This window comes from Channa argus, chromosome 9 (assembly GCF_033026475.1).
Source record: "Channa argus isolate prfri chromosome 9, Channa argus male v1.0, whole genome shotgun sequence".
Classification (NCBI taxonomy): domain Eukaryota; kingdom Metazoa; phylum Chordata; class Actinopteri; order Anabantiformes; family Channidae; genus Channa; species Channa argus.
The window spans coordinates 16,752,868-16,778,663 of record NC_090205.1 but is presented as its reverse complement, the minus strand read 5'-3'; the positions used below and the strand labels follow the sequence as shown (position 1 = coordinate 16,778,663).

Sequence of the window (25,796 nt, the reverse complement as noted above, 5' to 3'; positions counted from 1 at the left end):
CATCCAAGTAACCGTTTTGCTAAACCTCCCACTGTGACGTAAACCAGGTGACCACAGCAGCAGGAAACTGCTGATTATTTGGCAGGAGCTGTTTCATGAATGGTAACAAGCCAGAAGTGTAAACAGAGACAATAGGAATATACTTTTGTCTATAACAACAATTAGACATAAGAGAAAGAAAATCTCAAGATTAAATGTCACTAAAACATCTACAAACAGACGCAAGATGCCTTCTGATGACAAGCATATGGTCCGCTTACTGACAGCAAAACATATGTTTAAATAGAGATTTCAATCAAAGTAAGATAAACAAAAATGTAAAGATCCTTATCTAACATTTTACACTACAATATTCTACTTTGACCCAATGATTTGTTTACTTGAAAAAACTTCGTTAACTAACACCTACTCCCTCTGAAAAAAAATGATTCAGGGAATATTATGTTTTTATTTCAGAACTTTAACTACTAGACACTGGATGTCAGCTACTTTATAGAGAGCACTAAAATATTTAGATCCACACATCTAAGCTACTTTTAATTTCATTAATCATGCAAACAACAACAATTAAAAGCAACACATTTTTGAATGGAGAAGAGTCCTTTAAAACACACCCACACACACACACAAACACACACACTGGCAAAACCTGCCAACAGCCATCAAACAGATACAGTATTTATCCAACTGCTGAAACCCTAAATAGACTAAATAAAATGAAGCACATGATACATGTACAATCCTGTGCAAAAGTAATTGCTTTTAATCTTGTAAAATACAGCAAGTATTCACTCAGTTGAATTACAGCTTTCTCATTTTACATTTTGGTGCAAAACCACTTCCTTTAACAGTGTGCCATGAACGTCAGACTAAAGGAAAAAGAAAAACATTAATAATAAACAGAAAGATGATTCAAAAGGACTTGCAGAGTCATGTGCCACACTGCCCTGTCCTGTCCTGCACACATCAAACTCCTGCCTGCTCAATGCTGCTACTTCACTAACTGAGGACTCCTCTGAGTCCCCCTCACAAAGCACATAGTCAGCACTGTCACTGACAGGCACACAGCGAGCCTACAGGGACACAACTGACACGCACTCACACACATCTACAGAAGCACTAATGTAAAGCCAACTGCTGTGTCTCCTCTCTACATCCACACATGGATACTTGTTTTGTATCTTTTTCTCTGTTTCTCTCTCACACACACACACCTCAGCGCTAAGAGCTACTGACAGGTGGATACCAGCTCAAACTGTGGTGGTGCAGTGTGGTCCGCTGTTGGCTGCTCCTCGTGTTGCTATATGTTGAATTGTGCAGCTTAGGTCTCCTTAGGTTCCTTAGGTCTCATCCTTTAATCTGCCAACCATAAGGTATTACATTGTAGCTGGAAGGCTCAGCCCGCCTGCCATTGGTGTAGGTCCTGGCAGGGTTAACCTGGATCAATACTGCACGCACATCACTCAACATTACGCAAGCCGTAAAACTGTTTTCCTGCCTACTTTGCTCTCTGCATGTCTCCCGCTCGTCTGCTGTCCGTCTCTCAACGTCCCCCTCTCTATCCGTCTCACTTCTTCCTCCAGCTCCCTCTAGGGAGCGAGCTTTACTTGTTCACACACTCACACACACACCAACGCACTACCTCTTCCCTTTCCCCTCCCCCTGTCTGCGGGGAAGTTCCTACTAGAGAGTAAAACATGTTCATAAACTAGCAGGAGGTGAGTGAAGATTCATCCTCGGACAAAGAGAAACAAGCCTGGTCAATAAGCAGCATATTTCAAAACACCCCTGCCAGTCACAGCTGCCGTCAGTGACGAGTCCTCGCTCTCCAAACAGCGGCGGAACAAAGCTTTTAGAAACAGTGAAACACACACTCTGTTTCTCGAACACAGGGTTGAGAACCAGTGCCAGGCTGGGAGACACGGCCTGATACACGCCTGTGGTTTAGTATAAGTTTAATTAAAGCTGTGCATTTACTGCGAATCAAAGTATCTCAAATCAATGAACTAAAATAAAGACATTGTCAGTCACAACTGAACTTTAGAGGTTCTATAAAATGAATGTGTTTGATTTCAACTGCATTATAGATACTTTAGAAAAATTTGTTTTTTTAGTTATTGACCGTTGTCTCAGCCTGTTTATGTTGCCTGCATTTTTGTTAAAATCCTTTTTAAATGCTTCCTTCTTATCATGTCTTTCTTAAAAGAGTAATATTTTTTTTGTCAATGTGATTAGGAGTTCAGAAAATAAATACAAATAATAACTCTTGTCTGACTTTCCACACATGAAAATAGTTAAAACTATATTTTGCAATATTAAATATTCCAATTATTATAAAAAAGTGTTCATTGTTATTTTACATTATTTTAGAGATTAAAGAAATTAACCAAACATTTATTGCTAACTATTTTGTGGTTTTGATTGGTGTAAGTAAAACCACTTAAATGTTTAAGTAAAACATTTGCTTGGGCTCGGCTCCTAAGTTTAAAGATTTATTGTTTTTGCATGATGTTATGGTCATTAAAGACTAATAAACGGATGATAAAAACACTGTTATATTTTAATTCCTCGGCATGTCAATACCTGATGTTGCACAATAATTAATGTAAAAGATTATCCCAGAGTTATCATTTTAGTTATTTATTTATCAGTATATCCTTTTGATAGCACTTGGGCACTTTTCAAGACTCCATTTAAACATTACCAAAAAATAAAAGTCTCTTTATAGTCACACAAGTGACAAAAAAAAAGAAGGGAGAGATAAAAACAGATAAAAAAGATTAAATGAATTGCAGACTAGCAGCACATTTAGACAGGTTAGTGAAGTGTAGTAAAGTAAATAAACTGTAGTAAAGTCAATTAACCATCAAGAGATTAACAAGGCAGTGGGATTATCTATATAGGACAGACTTGGTGCAGGTTGTGGGGGACAGTACAAAATGGTTTAAGGTCAGAATTACATCTATAGCCTGTTCTAAGCAGAATAGATTATATTGACTTTCTGCAGAAGTTGAACGTACAAGGGCAAAAAGTGAGGGTAGAAAACAACAAACCGCCATCTCTGTTTTCCTCACTTTCTGCTATAAAAGAAGACTTTTTAACAGTTATGGGAGTTCAGCTCTACAATGGGTGGAGTCAAATGGATAAGAGCCTCCAATACATTAATTACATTATAGTGCTCCTCCCAAAACCTTAGATCATCTAGTGTCACATGACTCACAAGTGGCTGAAGTGGCATTATCCCTGTCAGACTTTAATCCTGTGGCTAAAATGGTTGCAAATCCTGACCTACTCTGTCAAATGAGAAAGGGGGCTTTTGAGCAACTGAACTCGAGATGGTTGGGGTCCTGAGCTATTACAAAGGGTGTTTCAATAAGGGGGGTGCTAGATGAATTTTGGAAGACACGCATATGCAATGTGGGACTGGAATAAGCACACTAATTCAGTTATTGGAGATACTCAGAGGGGTGTCAGCCCTGATCAATATGCGATAAATACTTGAGTAACTATCCTCAGTGCACATCAATATCTCAAGTTAGGAGCCTGAACTCAACAGCATAGGGGAGCGGGTGGAAAGGGCTGTTGTGTGGGCAGCATTTAAAGTGAGACAGAAAAGGCAAAAAAGAATTATTGGTGATTGTAGAAAAGCTTGAGGAAAAGGTTTGTTGTTGGTGCCTCTTATATATGTGACTAGAGGGCAGTCAGTAGAGCCCAAACCTCTGCCAAGCCCCAGCAATTCTTCAACTCGCAAAAGCTGCAGCAACCGAAATGCTTTGTTTGTTTATTGTTTGTCATCCAGGTTTGATTTTATGTGAAAGCAAAACCTGAACACCAGAATCCACCAAAATCTGAACTTTAAAACTATTTTGTAATTCTGGTTGAAGGACAAACAGAAGTTAAAAAAATACCCTTCGAATGTAGGCTTTGCTCACAACCACCTGAGGTTCGGTATCAAAAGATTAATAAGAATAAGAGAAGGTCTCTGATTTCCAGGACATGATTTTCAAGGGTGCAGTCCACTAATTTAACAAGTATTTCCAGCCCCACTCAGACTTACGACTCTCCTCCACACAGAAACACCAAAACAAATCTGCAAGCATTTAGGCAGACTGCTTTCATCATTCCTGGCAGAAAACACACCAAGCTGGTTCCCCACTTTAACAAACAACCTGCCTAAGTTAAGGGGGTTATTAGTAATAAGGGCCGATCTTGAAACCCGGCCTTCTCATTCTTTGACATGTCCACAACAACTGCTCTGCACCGAGTCAGTGTGAAGGCCTGGCAGATCTGAGCATGTCACAAACACAATACCGGGATATTATCTTTTATCATAAGCAGAACTCATCGTGGAAAACGTTATGATCTGTCCTGGTGGACTGCATTTTAAAAAGATAAGACAAAGATGGACAAGATTATGGAAGGCAAATTAGAGTTGTATTCTGCATGGTGGTCTTTCTGTTATTTGCACTGACGTCTCATCAAGTCAGAGGCCATCTGTTTGTGTGTGTGTGTGTGTGTGTGTTTACATATGTGTGCTGTGTGTGTAGAACTGAGTTGTGAATTCCCTCCGTGATGCACCATTTTAAATGATACGTGTTGATGGGGAGGAAGCAACGTTACAGCTAAGAGTCCAACTCTTACATGTGAGAAAACGAAGACCAAACACTATTTAATTAGACTTTTTAAAGTGCCGCATATTTGATGTATCATCTTCAGTGGCTCCACATCCACAAAGCTGTCTCTTTGACATTAAACTAGCCTTTGAAACGTGTCATTCTATTTCTCTCTATCTTGTTCTCCCTCAATGTCAAGTGACCGGAAACTTGGCTGTCAGGAGTCACTCCCCACTTAAAACAAAATCATCTTAGCAACTATCTCTAAAATGAACTGCTGCCTTCCGCTTGGGGAATGGCAGGGCCACAGACGCACCGTACACACACACATGCACTGACATGGACACATGCACTCACAGATGGATACTGTTGTCAAAGAATTCAAATGGCGGTAGCCACTATTTTACTAAGAATAAACTGCCTGTCTCTGTTACATTATCTGATAGGGCAGCTCACATTCAGCTTACAGTACACAACATACAGCTGTAAGCTATGTACACCCGCTCATGCTAACACATAGCCAGCTCTATTCTGCACTGCCATGCTGTGCCAGGGAACCAGTGACATGAGCAGTGACATTGTCAGCTGTAGGGAGCCAGCGAGAGACAATGCACGCAATCTAGGTGGTGCACATGACATGAAACATGCACATGGGAGGAGGATGGAAGGGAGGAAGGGAAGTAAGCCACCAAACGCTGCAGAGGAAAGAAAGTGTGACTGTCACTGAAGGAAGGCAGTGGACTCCAGCTGCATCTCGTGGACTTCACCATTAAAGAACAGTAAAATCACTTATACCTACACAGAATGAGTGTGCTGATGTGGTGATGGCTTGCTATGCTTAACGGGCAGAGACCCCATTAACTTTTGCAACCCTCTGACAAGAACACATGCATGGCTGCCTCAGCATCAAATATTTACTAACCCGGTGAGCTGAAGATGCCCATGTTTGTGCCTTTAGGTCTTTTTGTACAAGATCATGTTATCTGCTAAGGGTGCTCTCTTCCATTTTAATTGGATTTGTGTCAATGTGTGCTTCATTTCACCTGACAGGGATGGGCAATTCATCAGTCAGTGTAATATTGTTGTTTGCATACAAAGACAGAGGTGCTGCACCACAATGCATGCACTTAATCAATCACCTGGCTTGTGCCCTGGCAGCTTGCATGTATGTTTACATCTTTTATATATGTGGTGTTGTACCCTTAAATAGAATCAATTTAAAAATGACCTCAGGACAAACATAGCACGACTCACATACAGTAGACCAGTGCTACTCCAGCAGTTCCTGAATCCACAGGAAATCCAGAGTACAGACTAATTGAACACTTCACAATTACACAACTATTTACTAATAGTTCTTTGACATTCTGGTCATGACTTTATGTAAGCAGCCCTGAGTGGCAGTGTAAAACTATTCTGTGTGATAAAAATCAAAAGGATACCAACAGAGGCCCCCCCCCTCAATCTCTCTTTTCTTCTCCTTCCTTACATCGCTGTCATACAGCGTCTCTGTCACATACATGTTTTATCTCTCACAATGCGATGGACTGGGTACTGGTGTGCTGGGTCAATTTGCAAAGCGAGGCAGATAGAGCCGTCTTACTCTCCAGCACCTGCCTGGCCCACATTAACCGACTCATCTCTGGGCTCATAAAATAATCTTGTGGACTAATGGAATATTATTTAGTTTGTAATTTTAAAAAGCATCAAAAACTAATCTCAGAGTGTTGTTGATTTTCTTACTTAACAAGAAGGAACAAAATAATAATAATAATAATAATAATAATAATAATAATAATAATAATAATAATAATAATAACAATAATAATATGTTAGTTATGAAAAGGCTTTTTTTTTTGTCACATCTACTTTGATGCGATAATTAATACCACTGTCAAACCTGTACAGTAACAAACTACTAGCTATTACTCTGCTTAGCATAAAGGCAGTGAGAAGTGGGAAACAGCTGGCTTGACTTTGGACAAAAGTACAGTAACAGCCTGAGAGTACATTCTTATCACTGTTAAACATGTTATGGCTTGCTTGTTAAATCCTGACAAAAACAGCTTGTTGGACATAGGTCTATTTCTTGGTGCAAATCATTTGTCAATTTATGAGCTTTAAAAGGTGCTGGTAGGCAATTTTGTTACCTTTGGATAAAGCCAGATGACCTGTTTCCAATATTTATGCTAATTTAATGGACAGTGATATTGATATTCTTATCTAACTTACATAGCAAAGATAGCAAACATGCATATTTCCCATCATGAACTAGTTCTCTAAGTAACTTATCAGGCACATGCTGTAAATCAGGGCTCCAAAACAACATTCCAGATCAGACCCACAGGGCAGTTTTATAAGACCCTCCACATGTTTGGAATTTATTGTTACATCTGGCCAGTTCTATTTTAGAGTAATTATTAAATCTTTCTGTCAGGGCTCCAAAATGCATAAACCATAAAAACAAACTTTAGCAATGATCAATAGCACTACAGTGGTTTACTATGGCACACCTGACACCTAACAGCAAAAAAAGGAGGCAAGGTATTTGCTTTTCAAGTGAGGATGGAGTTCACTGTGAATGCTACCTGTCCAGTCTGAACACGGAAGGCTACTTTCTCCCAGGAATATTGTCTTAGGTGGAATTAGTATACTTACTAAACATAAAGAACGGTGGGATGAGGAATAAGGCAAATGCACATTTCTCTGCTTTAACATAAATTAATTGTTGTAATTGTAGAAATCCATACCCACTGAGTGCTTATATGTCCGCATTGACAGACCCAGCCACTGGCCAACAAGTACTGTGAGTGGAAAACTGCTGCTTAACCCTAACCCCAGTTAAATCAATTTATTTTTTAAACTGTGGACTGAGATACTATATTTAAGTTAGAACACACACTACCAATCAAGAGGTTAGATGTACTATAAGTCACAATACAAACCCAGTGAGAGAATGAGTTCAGATGATAAGAAATGGTAAGATAAAATAAAGCCATGTGGAAATACACATCACTCACACCTGCATCTAGAAATGGTTCTGTTTCTCACCAAAACCATCTCAGTCTGCCGACAGAGGGGTAAGCCCTTCAAGCTCTGTGCAGCCTCTCACATCCTGCAAGGGAGTCTCTGTGAGAGGGAAAAGAAATGCTGCCCTCTATCAGCAGAGCTTATTTCTCCCCACAAAGGAGCAGAAGTAGGAAACCATAAGAATGCAAGCGGGACATGCACATGTCTTTGACTCGGAAGTTGTCTCCATGTCTTCCTCTTCTTTTAGAGACGAGGAGAAACAGAGGAAACACAATGGTCAGATTGTGTTCCAGGTTGTGTCAGAGGCTCAGCTGTGTGCAGCCCTACTGTAGATGACTTGTTCTGTTGTGTAGTGGGGGTCCTGACGTCCGTTTCATACATATGGAAAAGGATGGAAATGACGGTTCCAAGTGGGTTTATGAATAAAGAAAGTCACAAAAGGGCTACGAGTGTGACATAGATGGACAGCCCACTCAGCAGTTTTCCCTGCCGCCCTTGTGGAAAGAAAATGAGCACTTGAATGTTTCATTCAAGCAATGGCTTTACAAAGGCATTTTTATTGAGACACCTTACTAGGCTATGTATTCACTGTCATATAAAATCAGCTCTTTGACTACTGCATGGCCCATAGCGTGAAGCACCAAAGCATGGTTAGACTGCATTGTGGGGCTTGCAACTATAACAGTCAGACATTCACCACACACAAGAAATAGGTGAAAATAACATAAACCTCCATTCGAAAGCAGTTTGTAACAAAAGTTGAGGCTGTAATTATAGGATTCTGACAATGATATCAAAGGATATTATGTTTACGTGTGCAGCCAATCTTACAATGTTGCTTTCTACAAACTGAACTTTGTTTGCAGCTTGCATAATGTTCTGTACACTGGAGGGTTTGTTTTCTAAAAGCCTTTATCATTTGAGCTCTACTCCTATAACTAAGCAAAACACTCAAAACTGGTTCCCATGGCAATCTAGAAAACCTAACCTGGAACAGTTGGAACTGAATACGACGTGACCTGCAGACACACATGGACAGGCATATTTGCTCCAACATCAAGATGCTGTAAATGTCAGAACACTGCATCTTTGGATGCTTGCTGCTACACAAAGAGCTGACGTCACACATATATCAAAAAACATGCCCGCGGTTATATGGGACAAGTGTGTGTAAAACCAATATATGAAGGTTTATCAGAGATCAGGGTGGGCCCAGTGTCACCCATGGCCACCTCTCTGTCCCTGCCCCTGCTTTTTCAAAAGCAACATAAGAAACTAAGAAATGTCTGAGGGGAAAAGCTCCAACAGAAGACCCACTCCAGAAGGATTGGCTGTGGCTAAGCATTACAGCCCCACAGCCCCCTTGCACTCTGATTGGCTCGTTAGAATTTTTCGCCATATTCATTTCACCTGTTTAAGACCCATCAGACCTCTAATGTTGCACAGGGGTGGCAGAGTTATATGGTGTTGATATGGGACAAGGACAGGATCGGTCTGTGTGAGTAATGCCACCTGCTGTGCGCCTCAGCTGCCCACCGTTTTAAAGAGACCACACCCTTGGGTGCCCATTCGCAGCACTGGCACACTGAGGGGTGAGAAACACTAAACTTTACATCCGGCATGTAGCGTTCAGCTGGGGATTCACCACAGCTTTTCTGTCTCTCCAGCGTCATCCTCAAGTTGTGTGTGAACATATTTACATGTGCATGAGCCCCACACCCACGTCCTGCACGCACACATAGGAAAAGCAGACTGAGCAACAAAGGCACATAGAAAAGGAAGAAGAGACAAAGCAGCTGTTACATCATCGAATTACTTCCTCCCCCAAAAAAGAACTTGGGTACAAACTCCACTACTCATAATCATGATTTATAGTTTGATTAAATATTCGCACACAGCACATTTAAGATTCCAGCAATTCACCAAACCCTGCTTAGCAAAATAGGTTCCTCAAACCTCTGCTCAAACCAGTGTCCCTCTTCCTCTAAAGGGTTCAGATGATGGTAACATTTTTAACTATAGGTGTTGTCCAATGCATAGCTCAGAAAACAGGTGTACAGGAGAATAAACTAATACAAAATAAAATGTACCTGTCGCATACAGTTCGCACCAAATATAACAGAATTTAACATGACCAAGACATTGTTTTTCTCATAAATTAAGAGCAGACAACGTGGGAACAAAACATGTTCTTTTATTTGCTACAAACAGAGCTGACCTCAGCAAGCTAATAAGTATATCAACAATGACAAATACTCCTGCAGAAAGTTTAATGTTTCTGTTCAAGGAGAATTTATTTTACTCATATCAAATCAATGAGCATTTATTTTACTTCTGCCACAGGCTGCCTGTCCATTACTCTCATCATCCAATGATAGGAATTTGTGAGATGTGATATATAATGTTGCGGGTGCAGAGAAAAACCCCGACAGAAGAAGAATCTCCTATTGCATAAATGGTGTTTCTTATAGTCATTTGTCATGGGCTGATTTTGAATTACTCACTGCCTTAGTATGATCAGGAAAAATGGGAGACTTGGTACGTCCAGTTAGAGTCCCCTTACATCCTGACCACACCTTCCTCACCTCCTCACTGTTGATCCTACAGGTCTTCTAGCTGCCTACTTAAAATCTCAGTTGTATAAGCGTATTGCTGCCATACATTATTACCGATGGAACAGGTTGAAGTGCAATGTGAATGACAGCTTAACGAGAAGTGAATCTCTGCAGTTGCTGCTGTGATGTACACGCAAGAATCTGTTAAAAAACAGGAGATTTCAACTCTCAGCAAGATTAAACAATGATCCCACAGGTCTGATAGACACAGAGTGAATCCACAATTCTCTCACATCTAATCTCGCTGCTCCCCTAAGCTATGTACTCTGTTGCACTAGCAAGTCTGTTATCACTTCAGGAAAAGAATACACTACTCCGCTTGCATAAAAAAAGTTAATACTTGCTCTTTAAATTTAGCAGCGTTGGAGAATTTAAATGCACTGGCTTCAACACATTTGAAATAAAAGCCTTTAGCTAATAATGGACAAATAGTCATTATTTCTGGAAGTGCTAATGACGAAATATCTGATTTGCCATTATTTTTCACACCTCGAAAGCATTATTTAACACCAATGTTGCTCAGCCACTAAATTGATCTGAATTGAGAAGTATACTCTCTTTTTCTACTTCCATGAATCACAGGTCTATTGCAGACTGTCCATACATTAAAAAGGACACTAATAATTCTTTTTATGGCCCAAGCTGGCACCTCAGGCACTGTTCTCCTCATCAAACACAACAGATCCCCTTGGGCAGACAGGTGAGGGGAGGCGTGAGGAGTCAGAAGGTGGGTGCAGCGAATGTGGCTTTACGTAGGGAGCTGTGCAATGCCTCCTACTATCACTCCAGACAAAACCAGAGCCTGAATTGGAGAGCCTTCCCTTCACCAAGGTTTAACTGGGGAGTATTAATGGATTCGGAGTGGATCAACTGATGGCTATCGTATTGCGCTGTTTTGACACAGTGTGCACTGAAAACCCAACACACATGTGCACATAAACCACTGTGGTGCAATGCAGATGTTTACACCCATGTCTCAGTTTGTATCATTTGTAAGAAAAAGGTATTGTAATCAATTTAGTGTTATCAAACAACATTGAGCTGCAAACTTAGCTTCATATATTTTGCACAAAACTGTTCAACTTCTGTTTATTGTGACATGGCATACTGGGGCATAAAACAAGGGACGGCACTCAATTCCAGGTTCATCACTAGTCAGTTTGAGCATATTTTCACTCTATGTCTGTTTAATGCAGCAGAGAAATAATTAGGAAGAGAAAAGTCTGGTTCTCTCAACAGCTAGACAAACAAGTAAACAAATGTGTGTAGTATGCGGGAGGACAGCTTTAATTATGTTTACCCCACAGCAACTGTGTCTTCACATGCTTAATAGTGATAACTGAATATTGATCAGGTTCACAGCAGGAGCTCACGTTGGGCGCTTTGTCCTCACCTTCATCATTTCATAGTCAAGCAACACTGCATATTATTTCTGTATCGATATGAATTAACACCACGTCACACCCTGTTTCCTCGTGTGATGCCTGTGCACAGACTCAACCACAAGCTTTGTCTAACAAGGAAACTTATTGTGGATGAGAAAAATAGCTGCAATTAAGAACCGAATAACTTTTCAAGTTTAAAAAAGCAACTTTAACTATGTTTTCAAATGCATGTTCATTTTTCCAATCAAAGGTAGACAATAAATTATATAGTTTAACTAATATGAAAAAATACTAATGATTATCATAATAATAATAACCATTCTTAAATATATTTAGATTTTGTCTTGTTTCAAGACCTATGCTATATTGATTATTTCAGCAACAAATAATAAAACAGCTTATATTTTAAACCTTCAGTTACATATCAAGCTTGTGCTGTTATAACAGTCTAAATACTTATAAATACATTATTATTAAATACATTTTTGCTAACACAAAAATACTAAGTACAAATTTTTAACAAGATAGGTCTCAGCACTAAAAAACATATGAAGTTATGACCATCATTACAACAATATTAATGCAATCAAATCAATTAATTTTAATAAATAACCTTATTAAAAAACACTATAACCCCATTATATTTTTAAAACTTGATTTATAATATTGTACAACTAATTATTTTGGATTGTACTTGATAAACCAAAAAGCTACTTTATTTATTTTAAAATTGTAAAGTATAATTACATTGAAACAAGTGCCTCTAAACACAATTGAAAACAATTTGATTTTGGAATCAAAATGTTAAATAGGATAGTGAAATAATATTTAGGTGACAAATATGACATTAAAATAACTATTCAAACTTGTGTTTTATCCAGTATTCAAAATTAGATTAATAAGGCCCAGTTTTTTCAGAAAAAGTTGATTAGAGAACAAAATGCTGTAACAAAGATTCATAATCATGTAATAATTTTTTTGTGCCTAAAAGTAGACATAAATTAATTGTTTATCCTACTATGCCTATTAGCACACTAAAGATACTACAGAACAAAACACAACACAAAATACTTTGTACATAAACAAACACCACATACTGCAAACACCAGCTGAGACTACAGCAGCCTCACAAAACCAAGAAAAACCAGCAGGCCTGAAGATGAGACTGAGCTCACACACAGCATTGGATCATTGGTTCACTGCTCATGCACCGCTTAACACCACACCATTTATAATTAAAATCAAATACTACATAAGTATGCTTGTGACAATCATTTAAATGCATACTTTAGAAATAAAATTTAAAGCAAATACAATTTGAGCATTCTGAGCAAGGGATATCATTACATGTAATTATATTTCTCAATATTTCTTGGACCACAAGAACAATTAATTATTTCTTATTGGAAAAGGTATTTGCATATCCTAGGTGGCTCACGTATAATAATTACATTTAATGTGAGGACAAAAATCTGCATTTAGGCATTTTCATTTTAAAACAATGTAGGTATTTCGGTCAAAAAAGACATAAGCTCCAAACAGTCACACACAAACTCTTGGGAGGCATAAACACGGAATTAAACCATCAGCGTGGAAAAGCATTATCGCTTTAAAGCCATTTTAACTAATAAAACAGAGTTCCACTTCCATATAGGATTTCGCCCAGTTTAGGAGTGAACACCTGTACATGGTATACGCTGCACACGTCCACCTCATTGATATGGCGAGGATTTCGCCATAAAGGCCTGTTCACAACATGCACGCGGGTCCAGCAGCTCCACGCATGCCGATTGGACACATGCAGGCACATGTATGTACATTTGCTCCATCTGATTCCGCCTATAGCCGTGCAGTGTGCAGGGCCATCATGGCAGCCATTATGAGGCTCTCCAACATTGCCATGGCCTACGTGCACATTAACTGTGGGGAGTGGCGCAGGCTTTTACACCATGTTTACCAGCTTACAAAACGCTTTCAAAGCGAGCCATAAAGCGAGGAAATAACACAGCAGATCATTTACTGGACATTTTAAACATACACATTTTTCTCCACAGTGTTGCAAAGAAAAAGAAAAAAGAAAAAAAGCGAGAGCTGTAATGCAGGAAAGTGTAGCCTGCACTGAAGAGGGAGGGGAGGACTATGTTGGAAACGCAAAAAGTAGGGGTCACGTGTTCCTTCACAAGGGGCTTGAATATTTACCTTTTTGTCACGCAATGTAGCCTTTCCCTACACCCAAAAGCACTGTCGTGTAAAGTGGAGGGTGTATACGTGCTGGGAGTGTATAGGCTGCAAGATTTACCACAAACGAGTGACTTTATTACGCATTAAGCACAGGAAAAAACAACTTCTTGTATTGATTGTTTCGGAGCAATTAAAAGCTTGTGGAATTCTTGCGTTTGTAAATTGCGTGAACGAGCAGATACAGAATTACAATGCATGACAGCGGTGTGGTAGAGTTGAGGAGTGGCCTATACATTAGCTATACCTGCCATATCTCAACTCTTTCCTCTCTCTCTCCCTCACACACACACAAAGATACACGCACACACACATATATGCATATAGTAACCAGAGTCGAGGCTTAACTGATTGGTATGCAACTCGTCGTGCATTGCAGTGTTACAGCCAGTAGCAATGAAACCCAACATTAACGCCTACATATAGGAAAATGTATAGAGGGGAAACAATTCATACACAAGGCAGTCTATAGGTACGTTGTCTGAGAGCTTATTTATGTAAGAATCAATTAAGATGTTTTTTCCACGTGTCCACGTTTGTGTGTGTGTGTGTGTGTGTGTGTGTGTGTGTCCGTTCTTTACACCAGGATAGGCCTTGATGCAGATCACGCGATATGGCAGCAGCCACCGTGTGTTCTGCGGATGTTGGGACTAAACTGTTTCTTTGTCGCTTTCTTTCTTTTGTTCAATCACCATGCAGTCACATTTCCATCGTCAGCAAATAAAACAACAACAGCCTGGTACAAATAACACACACAGAAAGGCGCAAAAAAAGAGGGAAGGTCGCTTGCTATATTTCACATCGGAAGCCTACAGGTCACACAGTCTGCCATTGGGCATAGAATAGGCGTATGGCACAATGTGTGTAAGTGTGTGTATTGGCGTGGTGGTGAGTGTGAGTGTGAGATTGTAGGCCTACCTTAGTTTTTTGGGAACAGAGTAGTCTACCTCTATCACCTTTCCGTGTAATTCAACTTTACCTGTAAGGACGAAAATTGATAGTGTAACATTAGCTGTGTGTGTGTGTGTGACAGTAACAATGAAAGCTGGTAGGCCTACACAGCAACACTTTGAATCACTTCACCAAGTAGGTGCGTCCCCATTCAAACAGCGCAGCCATAAAAAAAGTAGCATACACGGGCGCGTAGTGCGCACAGCGGCGTATAAAGCCTATATGTTTAGATTAAAACAGGCTTAATGTGACGTGTTGTGACTCACAATAGAGGGAATCGGCGCCAAAATGAGGCATGATAATCTTATATAGTATGGGGGAAACGGGCAGCCATGCTTTCCACTCCCACAACCCTCACAGTGCAATGAGGGTTTTTTTAACTCTCAGTAAAGAATGCAACATCAAAGAAGACATGGTTTAAAAGGAGAGTGACTTGTAGTCGTTCGCCTCTCCGCGGGTATTTCTTCCTTCTCCTTGCTGACCCGTGTGAATCCGAAGCGCTCCTCGGCGAAGCTCGAACGCAGGTTTTCGTTACTATTATGAGTGGCCTGGCGCAGCACGGAATTAGCGTCTCACCTCGTCCCCCTCAGCTACCTGTTTATTAGCTCTTTCCTCCGGACCCCCATGACCCACCTCCAAGACACCTCGTAAAAACATAGCCAGACATCAGAGGAACAGGGTTCTGACAAGTTTTCGGCGCTCGCGTCGCTGGGCACTCTTTAATAAAATCAAGATAAAAAATAAGTGAAAAATAATTATGCCTACCCGAACCATCAGACCATCCCATACATTCCAGCGGGTGATTGCAAAGTAGCGCCCCACACTATCGGAATCTCCAAAATATGGGTTATTGTGCGCCTTAATAGCGTTACGACGGCTCGTGTTTTCTTTAGGCAAACGGTTACTAAAACCCCGAGTGTGTCCTGCGATCGATAATTTATCCAATTTTTGCTGGAGCGTGCATGACTGAGCGTTCATCTAAACTCTGATGGCACACGGATGTGATCGAAAACAGTGTCCCGGGCAAAGAAAAATAACACGAGCAATGATTAATATTTCGCATTTCGGACAGCTCGAGCTGTTGTGTTTTTTAATCTGATCTCGCACTTTGACTGGCTGTGAAATTTTCCTGTCACTACAGCAGCATCACTTATCAAATCCACACTTACCAGAAAGAGTCTCTATAGCCTTTATGGCCGAGTTCTGATCGGGGAAGTCCACAAACGCATAGCCGGATTTCAGTAAGACCTGGTCGGCCACTGGCAGCTTCCTTTCCCCAAAGAGCTGCTTCAAGTCCTCGACAGTGACCGAAGGACTTAAATTCCCAACATATAGTTTGTTCATGATCTGAAAGGAAAAATCTCGAAGGGGTATCAGGTCTTAGAGTGAGAGAGTGGCGATATTCAGACAAGTAGAAAAAAATAATAATAAACATAAAAAAACAAACTAGAAAAAAAATCAGCTGGGATTTAAAAATGCAGAAATCACCCCCCAGGAAATTACTAAACTATAGGCGACCCCCCAGCGCCAACTCTGGCCCTGGTCAAACTCTTTTAACAGGGACTGGGGAAAAAAGTGTCGTTACGACGCTACTCTGGAGCCAAGCGCCGCCTCTAAATAAAATCTCCCTTAAAATCACAAACAAAAATGTTTCAAGGTGCATGTGGGATCATTCCTGCTTTCCGAGCGTAGAAAGTGTAGTAGGGTATGAAAGTGATGGTCACTGGGTACATTCAGCAAAGGGATGGGCTTAAAGGAGGCAGAGGGGTTATTTCATCAAATCATAATAAGGGCCGTGCCTTGGGTCCCTCTAGGCTGGGGGAGTAAAAAAAAGGGCTACTGTGTGGAAAATCAAGTCGTTGTCACTGTACTTGTCGACTTGTCGATCAGTGACACTGATCATTCTCAGTTTGCCTTTTATTTTTTTAGGAGCGACTCAGAAATATGGATTTATGGAGTGGTGTAAGCAGGGGGTCCACACCTCGCCATGGACGCCTGCTTGAGATATTATCCTATAATAACGCAAATTAGATAATAGTTATTATATTGTCATATTAGACTAAAGTTAGATAACAAAAAATATATTTAAAAAAAGGATTGGGGGGTGGGGGTGGGGTGGGGGGGGCTAAATTAATACAGAAAGTGAAACCTTAAAACAACTATTCTTGTAAACTGTATCCATGGGCTGAAATGACAGTGACACTCACTGCTCTGCATTTTACTGGTGGCCCCCTCAGACTGACCATAATGTCCCATTTAGTGTGCACAGCTTTATTAAACATGATGACCCCACCAGTTTGCATTTCAACCTGTGGATCTTGCTGAAAGCTCCAACTGCAAAATACATATAAGTGAGCTAACATTTATTTTTAGAGGCTGGTATGGAGATGTGAGGGGATTCCTGGTCCTGTGCAGGGAGGAGGGGCCCTCTATGCAGTGTCGCTCAGCCAGTCTGAGCTCATACCCCAGGCTACAGACATTGTATAGCATCTGGAGTGCTAGTGCAATGGATGTGTAGTCTTGTACATACACTACTAACCAAGGGGAGGAGCCTTTGCCTGCAGCACTTGAGTGTCTCTACATGTGACTGGCCTGTGCCTTGGAACATTACTGCCACCCCACTGTAGTGCAGAGCGTGCCAGCAGCAGGAGCGATCGCTCTCCTTGTTTACGTTAGTGTGTGAACAGAGGAATGTCCAAGTTGTGGCCTATTTACAAAAACAGTTCTTTACTTTCCTGATCACATGATAACACGGTTGTTGGTTGTATTTCTGCTGATGCCTGCTTTGACTCATTTAGTCATGACCCATCACCCATTCATTTACTGCACTAAAGCATCACTACGTTCATTTTATAACCATAACCTACGTGCTTTTGCATTTTTAGCATTTGTAATTTGGTACAGACAAAGCAGAGATGTTTCAGTAGACATTGTTACATGTAATACCCATTTAGGTCAGTATGCTGAAATATCATGTAGCCACCGAAAAATGATTTCCACTTCGAAAGGAAAATGACCTGGGACTGGAAGGGATGTGACATTTGGGGAACACAGAGAGAACCTCTGACTAAACCAAACATCATACACATAAGAACAAGCACACTTGTGGTAAAAGAGGGAAATAAATAGGCTTATGCAGTTTCCTAGGTGTGGTCAGCTGGGTGACCAGTGCTGTGTCTCTTCAATGGTCTTGCCATTTTCCACTCTATCTGAACACTTTGAAAGGCTGCATCTCACTACCTACAAGTATTTCAATTATTGTGACTTGCATGCTTCTTTGACATTACTTACTGTTTTATTCCTGATTTTTAATACCTTTTACTTTAAACTCGTTCAATTGAAGATTCAAGTTTCACTTTATTTATCCATTAAACATGGATATCACAGAGCTCTAACCAGAATCAGCCAATGCTCATTAACAGAATATAGGAAATAAATGGTCATACAATTAACAAAAACATCCACCATAAAACTGTTTAATGTGAGCATCAGAAAAAATTAGAGCAACACATCAGTTTAAAAAGAAATTTAATTGGTTTTAGTTTATAGCAAGTTTCTCGTGTTGTATTCCCGGTGTAATAAAATGTGGTGAAACAGTTTGCTATTACTATTAACATCTAGAGTATTACAGTGCATTATAGTGTAATTGTAATATTACACTATTGTTCATGGCACAACTTAACCAAGTTAAAGTAGCTTTGAAGAAATGGCATTTTAAATGAGTTTCCTATTGTTAAACTTTTACTGCTGGGTGCAAAAACTCTGAAGTCTTATTTTATTTACTTCACATTTACCTGACAGTGAAAGGACGACTCTGAAGAAGTGGTTTTCATGTGGGAAACCGGACAGAAAGCTTATTTAATAAAATAAGTATTAGAATTATAAAACACTTAACTACAACAGCATTTTTCCTACAGAAAACAAGTACCTTTGCTATCGTTATACTTTTCTTTTAATAACTGGCTCACACACACACAGCAAAAATATTAATGCTGTGATAGAAAGAGTATTCCCTAAACACAAAAGACAATTCCATGATATGTGTGATTTGCTCCCAGTAGAGATAATGTTAATTTTTAAATGATTTAGGTGAAGTTACCACTCAAATAATCACCCTGTTTTACTACTTTCCTTTCACTTGTGGATTTGAGGTTCACTTCCTAAAACACAAAACAAAGAAAATAACACATTTTCTTGCGTGTGTAATGGCTGGAATCCGTTCGTACTCCTCTCTGACCACTAGGGGTAGATGTTGGACTTCCGTTGTACTGCTGTTACACAAACTGTAAGCTTAGGGAAATTAACTTATTCATGAGTAAACAATTGAGCAAGTCTCAAGTGTTTATTAAGAGATTATTAAGAGTGCCTACAAACTGTCATTTAGCAATTTATTGGGGGGGGGTTGGGGTGTTTAACTTAAACTTCAGCTAAATGATAAGCAGTGATATTTATATTACGGAATTCCAGTCAGGCTATATTAGCCTGAAAACACTCATCTGCCATTTCGTTTCACATCATTATTATTTATATTGCTGAAAAAAAAAAAAAAAAAAAAAGATGTGATCAGGGACTTGGAGCTCTCGATGCAACCTAAGGGAATATGCACTTCCATAGACTTTGCTAGATAGGCTGAAACATTGTTAAAGCACCATACTCATCCTAGGTCTAGCTCTCCATCACTATATTTAAAGTTTAGTAACAATTAATGTGCAATTCTTTTAGTTAATTTTTCATGTCAACAGAACCCGTCTTCTCCAGAGTGCCCAGGGTGAATATTAGAAAATACGTACTGTAAATTGTTAGTTTGGATGTGTGTAATAATTCATCAATATGAATTTAAGTAATTCACTAGTAACTGTTTGCCTAAGTAGGAAGCAAATAATCATTACTCACTTGTTTATTTGACAGTTTAACAATGGTTCTCCAAAAACAATACCTCTTTAAAGTAAGATGTAGCATGATATGCATAGCAGTTTTTATGGTTAAGCTAAGTTTAATTCTGTAGCACACAGTGATGTGGTAAGACAAACGCTTTAATACATCCTGTCTGTTTTGAAACAGCCTTAAATATTTTAAGACAATGTAGAAATGCTGTAAGGACAGATGAGTCAAAGTGAAAGAATCTCAGTTTTAATCTATTCAAAGATGAATTTTCACTGAATTTGTATACAAAAACCAAAGCATTAATCTAACATTTGTAGCAGGATTTGCCTATACATTTAAAATTAAAAACAAATAGGAACATTTTATGTCAGCTTACATTTACATTAGCAAACAGAAGTGAGGTGATCACCATAAGAAAGAAAATCTATTGTCAAATTAAATCATCACTCAAACATATCACATCTGTGCCTGGAAGTTCAATAGCGTCCTGTGGAGGGGGGGGAGAAAAGTTATTAGACAAACCCAAACACACTGCACCCCATTAATCCAACCATAAAGCAGCTGATATTTATTTAAAAAAAAAAATAAATGATAAATAAATAAATAAAAAAGACTCACGGGGGGAATAAGACCGCGACCTAGACCGAGACCTGTATGCCCCTCTGTAGTATGGTGATGGAGAACGCCTTCTGGAATAGGACAAAATAAACATTTATTACATTTGTTTGTTGTTAATTTAAAAAGGGTATTTAGGAAAACCTGAGCAAGAATTAAAAAAGAAAACAAACAAAAAACCCAGAAGCCTTGTGATAAACAGTAATCCACAGACGTACTTCACAAATTGGGATTACTACCTGTATGATCTGTAGTAGTCTCTGTCATCATAGCGATCATATCCGCCTCGGTCGTATCCACGGTCATACCCACGGTCGTAGTCACGTGAATAGCGTCTAGGACCACTGGGACCACCTCCACCTCCACTACAGCAAAGAAGAATACACCCAGTTAAATGCTTTATAAAAACAGCATTAATTACAATAAAAAAAAATATAAAAAATTCTTCCTGGTTATCACATATTTCAGAAGGGAGATGTCATTTGTAGTTTGGTTTTATCTTTCATTTCTGGTGTTTATGCTCTTACTGAACACATGCGTACAAATGACTTTCTTACGCAGGTGGTCAGCGACCATTGGGAATACTTTAAGTTCTGCTTTCACAAAAATGAAAGTGTTTTAGATGACTCTACTTTATTTTAAACAGTAAGCAACAAGTCATAACTTTGTAATCTTTTATGACATTCAACAGAAATGACACATGTCCAAGTTGCAAAGGCTTTGTTTTGGGTTTATTTTGTAACTGATTTTAAATAATTAGGTAAAACCCATAAGTCTACATAAAAGCTGAAATACAATTATGGAGGAGGTAATTGGCATAACAAGTCTTTTTTTTTTTTTTTTTTTTTTTAATTATCTTAAAGCATCACTTTAATGAAACTGAATTGAAGTAACCAGAGAATTTGTCACTAATGGCTGAAGACTTTACCTACGCAATATCATGCTTTGTTACACTATTGTGATAACACTGACACTGGACTGAAGCTACCTTTCCCTTGATGATTTTCCACAACTTTGCTAAAAATGCAGTTACTTTTTGAAAAGTCACCACCGGCACTTAAAAGATTTTCTTTACGTACAGCCACTTAACACTCAAGACACTGAACTTTTAGATAAGCCCAGTACATATCTGTTAAATGGAAAAACTACTGCGATATATTACATGACATGTGGTAACATGAACGTAACACAAAAACTTGGTGTGTTTCTGATGGCTTACTAGGTGGGCCTGCCCATGTAGATTCCAGGGGTTGGGGTGTGGGGTCTTTTTGTGATGGAGAAGTCCACCCTAATCCTACGACCATCCAGCTCCATGCCATTAGCACGTTCCTTTGCCTGACAGTGAATAAACATAGAAATTAAGTCTGTAAAACCATAAAATATTTGAGAACAGGTGTGTCAAAGTCCTTCTCAATTAAAATTTTTGTACCTCTTTTGCATCAGCTGTGTTCTCAAAGTAAACAAAAGCAAAGCCCCTGGAGCGTCTTGACTGCTGGTCATAGACGATGCTAACATCTGCCAGGGGACCGTATTTAGAGAAGACCTCTCTGAGATCCCTTTCTGTGGTGTACAAGCTCAGCCCAAACACTCCCAGACAGCAATTTGGATCTGGATTTGCCTGCAATTTTAGATACGTTATGTTGTGAATGTTAATGCAGCCAGTGCAGACCGATTTCTTAAAACATGCACCACTCTGCCCTTACACGGTTGCCAATGTGCCTGCGTCGATTAGACATGGGGGACCGGCTATGGCTCCTGCGGCGACGCTCTCCACTGTAGGACCTGCTTCGAGAATGCCGATGATAAGACCTTGAGCGTGAGCGAGAACGGCTGTAGTGCCTGCGGGAGCCACGGTGAGAATGAGACCTATACAGACAGAAACAACACATTCACATTGGCTATATAACCATTCACTTCCAATTATTTTTCAACTGGCAAAGAACGGTTTTACACCACAGTTACACCAAAGATGTATTCACATACCCAGATTTTGATCTGGACCGGGACCGAGATTTGGAATGGGAACGGCGGGAACCCTCTTTTGAATGGGCAGGTGAGTGAACCGGGGAACGGCTCGCTGACTTTCCTGAGCCCCGTGGACTCATGCTCCTGGATGCAGATCGAGACTCCTGAACAAACCACACACCAACACACATCTTATCAGCACCAATGACAGGACGAACTGAGACATGAGCCTAAATATTTCAGTTTTAACAATTAAGGTTATCCTGTGAAGAGTACAGAAAAACTAAACTGAATTTAGGAATGCAGGTTAATACTAATGTGTGTAGCAATGAACAGTGTGACATCAATGCAATTAAATTAATTTATATAATTAAAATTGTCAACATGAAGAAAAATATTTGACATTTGTGTAAAACAATTATGATAAATACTGCAGTGTTGGATAAAATAACAACATGCACGCAATTGACAAAGACCAGAAATTTACTTAGCGCCATGACCTTATCCAGAATACTTCCTTAACTTCATTTCTGTAACTTCATTACTTCATATTATTCTTCTTTCTTCAATTGTCTTATTTCTTCTTACTTCCCCCATCTCACACACTGCCCATACTTCTTCCCTCCTCATGTTTTAGCATGCATTCAACAATTCAGCTTCACACATCTGAGCTTCATATTATTCAAAATAAAGTGGACATGAGACTTCTTCCGCATTTTCTTCGTCCTTCAATCTTAACCTTTATGAAAAAGAAAAGGATGAAGAATATGACTACAATTAAAACTGCACCCTCATTCAACTTTAAATGTGTTAATGTATTACAATTTTATGAAATGAAGGGGAATGTTTCAGACCACATAATACAAACCTTTAGTGTTAGTTTTGTAAATATTTTACTTTCAGTGGTTCCACATCAACTGTAATCTTTTCGTAGCGTAAAAAACATTGTATATGCAATATTAATGTAGACAGCTGTGATCATATTTAGAACTGCTGCCTAAAGTTAGAGATTCCCCTGCAAACACGTGTTTGTAATTTTTTCATTGACAAACAATATTGTTCTAAACAAATACACAGTGACAAGAATGTACAGGTAAAGATTAACAGTTATCAACAAATTAACTTTAATTCTCTCACTATGAAAAAATAAATTATCTTAACAAATGCATAAAAAAAGTGATACTACACAATTTCTTTCAAGTGGCTTTTAAGCCACATAGTGTATGTGAAACCACTGAATGCCCTCAAGATGCTGCTGCATCATTTGTACTGACTTGCATAATTAGCATACAGTTTTCCAGTAAGTTCAGCAAACTGCTTCCAGAGATCTTATTGAGATAGAGGGTTTACCAAAATTTGCCAGTTTAGGATTATCACACTGCGAATGCCAGTGTACAAAACATTTTGGGGCGTTAAGCCAGCCAGCCAGCCAAGCTGCATGTCCACAATTCATATGACAAAACTGAAGACATTTCACGGCAACCAGAGACGCAGTTGGTGCAAAATGGCATTAATGCCTTGTCAGCCTCTGATAATTACAGAAAAAATAAATGCATTCGAATGTGAATGAATATCCTAAATTTTGCATCTGGTTTTTGACCCAGAGCCATCAACTAATGTGTTGCAAACAGTCGGTTTACTGACAGAGACACGAATCAAACCGTTTCTGGTATATAGCATCACGATATTGCCTACATGAAACGATGGTTCCATATGTATGATATGGTGCCATAAAGCAGCAACTTTTGGCCCACTAACCGGTGGGCGTGGTCTATGCTGCTTCAGTTGGCACAACCGCACTGGGATTGTTTCATTGTGCTACAGCCAGGGGGCAAGCAACACAGGAAATAGAACACTAGCTGTTATTGAATATACGTAAGGCTACATCTTAAGGCGGTTCATTTACGCTTTAAACAATTAAAAACGAAAATGAACGGCTTGATTAACACAACTTGACGTGCCTGAAATAACAGAACCCAAGTGAAAAAACACTAGGATTAATGCTAGATAGCGTAACGTTATTTGAGATCCCATCTAGTGTGTTAAAATGTAATTACCTACCACATCATAGTTACTAAATTGAATGCTGTTAAACTGCCATCTAATGTAGTTTTGTGGAAAAAAATAAACGACAGAGAAGATACAGTTTTCGAATTTTGCACAGAGATTCTAACTTGACAGAATTACATAAGTGAACAACTAGAGTTAATTAGCAACGCTAAAGTTAACATAATTTAACTTTATTAACCAACGTAGCCAATATAAGCTTTAAAACAAATTAACGATGGACATTCAGGCTTTAATTCTGGTTATGCACCCGCGTATCTTGATAATTGGGTTGGCTGACAGCCGCAGTCCTTACACACTTCTCAGACAGGGCCTGAGACCTTACTAGCTAACACTGATAAGCTAGCGTTAGCCCGCTAGCTACCATTAAAATTAAAGTCATCCTTCTACTCGTGTCGAGATCGTTTTGAGCATATTTTTTGAAGTATAACAGCTGATCACAAATATTAGAACCAATCTGTCTTAATTTATTGCTAGCTAATGCAGCAGCACATTTGACCTGAAAGCTAACGTTAAACCAACCAGCTAGCGTTCACGCTAACGTTATTGAACAAGTGGTACTAGTTATTGAACAATTAGCATTATTGTTTCATACAATCGAACCATTTCTACATTAGCCTTAGCTCTAAAATTTTTACAGCCAAACATTAATCGGTTTATACCTACCCGTCCTTTGTCGTTATCACTCATTTTAGCACCACTGACAGTATCGGTGAATTGTGTATATATAAATGAAAAAGTGGCGTGCTCGATGCTAACACCGGACAACTACAGCATACTTCGAGTGTGTGCGCGCGGGAGAGGGTGTTACGTCAGCTCCTCCCCTTCTGTTCCTCGCTCTATTTAAATAAGGGAACACGCGAACGCACTGAAACAGGAACATGACCATAATAGGTAATTGTATTAGGACATCGTGTACAAAACTTTGCATTAAGCCCAAAACACGTGTGCGACAACCTAACAAAGAGACCAGATTGACATATTAAAATTCACATAGATATTTCCAATATAATTAAATGTTCACTGAAACCAAATGTTGTAGACCATGGTTATGTAAGGCTGGTTTGAGACTGCAATGTTACTGTATATTAAAGTTGTAATAATAATAATAATAGCAATAATAATAGCCTACCATTACATGCTGCTTATAAGCTTTAAGCCTGTTAACGTTAATTATTGTGGGCTTTCCTCAACACTCTCCTCCAATTGAAAACAAAATTGCTACGCACAAAAGTACTACGCGCAAAAGTGTTGGCTTTTCCTGCTATCTTCTCCTCACCCTTGCTGTTTTATTGCATGCATTACTTTTTCACTAGAGTTTTATTTAGACAGCAAAATGAGAGCTATTCTGTGGAAAAGGCTTACTCTAGTCTGTTTAAGAGCACTATGCTTCATTTGAGTGCAAAAAAACTGGACTGTAGTAATGAGGGATA

The 25,796-nt window shown here is 39.3% G+C and overlaps 2 protein-coding genes across 10 annotated transcripts in view; both read right to left on the bottom strand.

Moving 5' to 3' along the window:
* igf2bp2a (insulin-like growth factor 2 mRNA binding protein 2a) overlaps window positions 1-16,533 on the bottom strand; it is a 46,154-nt gene extending 29,621 nt beyond the window's left edge. The window contains exons 1-2 of one of the 5 annotated variants that reach the window (XM_067516286.1): window positions 16,002-16,533; window positions 14,800-14,860 (exon numbers count right to left, since the gene is read on the bottom strand). In XM_067516286.1, the coding sequence (XP_067372387.1) occupies window positions 14,800-14,860; window positions 16,002-16,176 (236 nt within the window). In that variant the 5' untranslated portion in view covers window positions 16,177-16,533. Of the gene's footprint in view, window positions 1-1,214; window positions 1,231-1,502; window positions 1,605-14,799; window positions 14,861-15,597; window positions 15,877-16,001 lie in introns of those variants that run through there. The other 4 variants (XM_067516287.1, XM_067516290.1, XM_067516288.1 and 1 more) reach the window with 4 other exon arrangements.
* A 3,413-nt stretch (window positions 16,534-19,946) lies between these two features.
* tra2b (transformer 2 beta homolog) lies at window positions 19,947-25,188 on the bottom strand. Of its 5 annotated transcripts, none has more exons than XM_067516297.1 (9): window positions 25,030-25,185; window positions 22,784-23,035; window positions 22,315-22,460; window positions 22,035-22,197; window positions 21,761-21,949; window positions 21,551-21,666; window positions 20,571-20,696; window positions 20,335-20,405; window positions 19,947-20,203 (listed from the first exon to the last, which is right to left on the bottom strand). In XM_067516297.1, the coding sequence occupies exons 3-9, from the start codon at window positions 22,434-22,436 to the stop codon at window positions 20,193-20,195; spliced, it is 798 nt and encodes a 265-aa protein (XP_067372398.1). In that variant the 5' UTR covers window positions 22,437-22,460; window positions 22,784-23,035; window positions 25,030-25,185; the 3' UTR covers window positions 19,947-20,192. The 5 variants fall into 5 exon arrangements, with proteins under 5 accessions (XP_067372398.1, XP_067372397.1, XP_067372395.1 ...); XM_067516296.1 differs by having other exon boundaries at window positions 22,797-23,035; XM_067516294.1 differs by lacking the exon at window positions 22,784-23,035 and having other exon boundaries at window positions 25,030-25,188.
* Between the last annotated feature and the right edge of the window lie 608 nt (window positions 25,189-25,796).

Bases quoted from the DNA above. Each gene is read 5' to 3' on its own strand.
- tra2b (XM_067516293.1), bottom strand. From the start codon at position 22,487: ATGTGTGTTGGTGTGTGGTTTGTTCAGGAGTCTCGATCTGCATCCAGG. The intron at 21,667-21,760 runs GTACAAAAATTT...ATTCACTGTCAG, and splicing joins ACACAGCTGATGCAAAAGAG to GCAAAGGAACGTGCTAATGG. The intron at 20,406-20,570 runs GTAGTAATCCCA...GTCCTATTCCAG, and splicing joins GACTACTACAGATCATACAG to AAGGCGTTCTCCATCACCAT.